At 44.3% G+C, this 4,357-nt stretch overlaps 1 protein-coding gene across 1 annotated transcript in view; it reads left to right on the forward strand.

The window, feature by feature from the left end:
- The first annotated feature begins 1,416 nt into the window (after positions 1-1,416).
- Positions 1,417-4,357, forward strand: part of meox2a (mesenchyme homeobox 2a) — a 14,624-nt gene continuing 11,683 nt past the window's right edge. The window contains exon 1 of the mRNA XM_080039002.1: positions 1,417-2,132. Within this exon, the coding sequence (XP_079895128.1) occupies positions 1,487-2,132 (646 nt within the window). The 5' untranslated portion in view covers positions 1,417-1,486. The remainder of the gene's footprint in view (positions 2,133-4,357) is intronic.

A 4,357-nucleotide genomic window follows, 5' to 3' on the forward strand; every position in this document is an offset into this window, starting at 1 on the left:
GAAGGTCGAATCTTTTATCTGTGTTACTGTGTGTTTATGGATTTGATGATGTGACGTGTTTCATTTTCAAAATCAGACAAAGATCCTTTATAAAAATGATGGTCGCACTGAATCAAAATGAACTGTGGTTGTGTTGTTTTTTAAGACCACATCAGACTGGATCCTCTTACAATTGAAGGGAGATTTTTTTTCAGTTTTCTGCTTACTATTTCATTCGCTTCTCTAATGTGTATTATGTATTTTAATGTTGCCCCCTGTATAAAGCGCTTTGAATGGCCTTGTGTCTGAATTGTGCTATAGAAATAAACTTGCCTTGGCTATTTGGAATAAAACTTAAAGCTTCCCGACATCACAACCTTTCTACGATAGTCAAGCAGTCAAAACAACGGGCAAAGGAAACCCTTCGTATACTGATTGAAGCAACAGGCGTCTTTCCCTTCTTCCGCAAGACTAACAGTAATTTAAAGGGTCAACGCTGACAAAGACGTAGTGACACGCTCATTTAACCCCTGACACCTTTCACCCCCCCCTCCCCTATCTCTCCACACTCTCTCACTTCCCCTAATACCCCTTAAATCCTGTTCTCACCCCCTCGCCCTACCCTCCACCCATCAACCATCAACCATTAACACACACACACACACACACGCACGCACACACGCACACACACACACACACACACGCACGCACGCACGCACGCACGCACGCACGCACGCACACACACTCACACACACACACACTGTTTTCTCCCATTTAAAAAAAAAAACAGAATTAAAAAATGGCCACCACCACCACCACAGGTCACATCAAAAGCTCCGAAATAAATTGCCCTCTTTTCCTACAGGCTCAGCCATTTTTAATAGTAACAGAATTTATTGTGCTGTGCTTTTTTGGAAGAGGCGATCATATGCAATGTGGTCAGTAGCCGAAGCGCGTATGCAAGTTTCTGTGACCCAGCCTCCCCTCTCACGTTACACCCTATTTATAACGTCCCCTCCGCCCGGCTCCCCTTCGTTTCCACCAGTTTCCTACGAACCTCCTTGCGTTTTAGAAGCTGCAGTCCAGTCTCCCCTCTCTCCCTCTCCCTCTCTCTCTCTGCTGCTGCTGTTGACATCTGAGAGCCTTCTGCCGCAGCTTATCCTTTGGGCTAACTGTTTATCCTGTACGGCCTGGTCCTGCATTTCTCCGGATTATCACAGGACACCCGTTTCAAAACACTTTTGATTTCCACTCTGACTTTACGACTTTAAGAGTTTTTTTTTTTTTTTTGAACTTCAGGAAGAAACATTTTTTTTCAGGCGGAGAGTCAAGAGAAGCATCTTGGATATTTGCTTGTGATTTTTTTTCGGTTTTTGGTTTGATGTATTAACTTTTTTTTTTTAAAACTTGCCCTTGTCACCTTTCCTTGGAGGGCCTTTGCGCGTGTGTGCCGTTGCGTGTTTGTGTGTGTGTGTGTGTGTGTGTGTGTGTGTGATTAATCCGCACAATGGATCACACTCTGTTCGGCTGCCTGCGGAGCCCCCACGCCCAGGCCCAGGCCCTTCACCCGGCCTTCACCCAGTCTCCCCTCACCTTACACGGGCGCTCGGACCACGTCTCCTACCCCGACCTGGCTTCGTCCTCCTCCTCCTCCTCCACCTCCTCTCCCTCTCCCTGCATCATCTCCGGTTACCAGGTGACCAGCGACGGTGACAGCCTGTTCCCCGGGCAACAGCTCCATCACCACCACAGCCTCCATCACCACGGCCACCATCACCATGCCCACCGCGGAGCACACCTGCCCGGCGCCCAGCAACAACAACAACAACAGCAGCATCAGCATCACCACCACCACGCAACCCCTCAGCACCACGCGGCCTGGCACATCCCACAGATGCCCTCGCCGCCGCCCTCCTCGAGACACAACCTATGCCCACCACAGCACTCACATTCGGGCCACGATAACGGGCCGACACCCCCGGACCTGGCTCCTGCTCACCCCGGAGGCCCCAGCATGTGCGCCAGTACGCCCGGTCTGGGCAGCGGCAGCACCCCGACGGGGGCCTCCTGTGTGCCCGCAGACTTTGGCAGACAGACGCTGTCACCTGCCGAGGCCGAGAAGAGGAACGGCAAGAGGAAAAGTGACAGCTCAGGTAAGGGGAGATTGGGGAAAAATAAGAAAAGATATTTTTTTTTACTCTAGGGTTAGGGTTAGGGTTAGGGTTAGGATTTAGATGGTTTAAGGTGGTGGTTAAATCTGGAAAATGATCTGTACAAATATTATGAATAAATAAGATAATTGTGATTTAATTGCTCGACTTAATGTACAAATTATTTTACAAGAAGATATTTGAGTTTCTTCCTTCAGGGTTAGGGTGACAGTTTTTAAGCTGGTAGTGAAATCTGCAATAACTTAATGGCATGGGGATTTTTCTTTTACAAATATTATGAAAACATAAGCTGTTGCATGACTAAGGACTTAATATCTTTTTCAAAAATCTCTTCCTTCTCATTGTTAAATAAATACCCTCACATAAATATCGGCATTTTTAAAGGAAATTCCAAAGCTGGACGGGCGCAGGGAAGAATAACACAAACATCTGAACGTGTCACTCTAAATCTTTCAACACTTTTAACTGTTGATGCGGTTTTCGCGGCTCCGATAGGAAAACAAGAAAAAGTGTGTGTAAAGCAGTTTGTAAAGGTGTCGGTTGACAGGCTAAGGGGGGAGAGACTGAAGGCCACATCATATAACTGTGCGGGCAAACATCTGACTACTGCCATGTTTTGTTTTAAAAAATATCACATCTGGTTTGTTGCGACACTCTTCAAAAAAGGGTAACAAAAAAAAAATGAGGCATGCACACAATAAAGAATTAATGTCAAGGATTGTAAAAGACTACACCAGCGGCGCCTCCCGCTACACTAAACACCCCGACAGACACACAGACAGAGAGGATTTCTTTCGGCATTTATATTTTTTCTGGCCTGGATCTCGTAGTTAAAAATGAGTCAGTTTTATTGCGATTAAATGGAAAGGACTTTTATTGATTGCAGATGTCAATTTCAAGTTGTTCTAATATAATGCAATGTTGATTTATTTAATCCCTAAATAAATGTACAGTTAGTTTTTTTTGGGTTCAACTAGGATTAATAATTATTTTAATACAAGTAAAGCCTACCTTACTTACTGATTGGGTTGATAATGAAATGGATTTCTATTCATATGCATAACCACCAGACATAATACGTCTACATCAAAATCACCAGAACATTTGAGCTTCAAGCCACTTTTTGGAAAATGTAGCCTATGCCTTGACACTTTGAGGCCAGCGCAGGTGTTCAGACCTTAATCTGTTTCATTTAACATTTTGCGTCAGACTGAAAAAAGGACATACTACCTGAATAGCCCATAGTTTAAATAATAACATTCTCTAATTCCATTCTAATTCATATAAACACACGTTTTCTTTTCAAATCTATGCACACATCCCTCTTTTAGGACTTCTAGGAAATAGGAAACACCTTGCTGACGATCCACATGACATTTCCACGGTGCAATCGACACAATAATCAATCACCCCTGTATGACAAACTGCCGTGGCGAGGTCGCCGGAGTTCTCTTAGGCAACGTGATATTAGTGAGAGCTCTAAAGTTTTTCCAGGGAAAGTGCGCTCGCCGTCCCCTTGTGTGCGTGTGTGCGTGTGTGTGTGTGTGTGTGTGTGTGTGTGTTCTGTCCATTTGAGGATTGAGGGGCCGTCAGTTTAGACCCTGCACCCTTTAAAAGGCCTCTTTGTGGGAGCTGAATATCACCTGCACTTGACCAGCGTCTGATATTCCCTGCGTTCCAATTCCCATACTTACTACCCTACGATTTAGTATGCCAAAAAAAGATTTAGGATGTCCCAATACATGCACTGTATGTCAATTGTAGTATGCTGAAAAATACATAAATGCCCCACTAACTTCAATAGCATTTTAGGAGTATTCGTCTTTATTCTTGACATTTCTCAACATAATGAAAAAAAAATAATCCTTATCTGATTTTTTTTCTCTCCTGTGGCCCCTTAAACTCGTCTGTACTTTAGTATGATATGTAGCCTAGTAAAAATAAAGAGTATGTGATTTGGGACGCAGGGATTATGCCTTGCGATCGGTTTTTCAACTCAGGTGGTGGCTAATGGCTGGTGGTCACCTCAGTAACTCTTTGACAGGCCCGGCTGTTTGCTGCCGTTAACAGCCAGTTGACAAAACTCAAGGGTGCGAAAAATGTAATGGGATACTTGGACTGTAAAATATGGACAGATTAACTGCACTGGAGACATGTATTTATAAATATTTAGGTTATAATACCAAATGGCTAAGGAGGGGAGAAGG

This window comes from Ammodytes marinus (assembly GCF_949987685.1).
Source record: "Ammodytes marinus genome assembly, chromosome: 13".
NCBI lineage: Eukaryota > Metazoa > Chordata > Actinopteri > Uranoscopiformes > Ammodytidae > Ammodytes > Ammodytes marinus.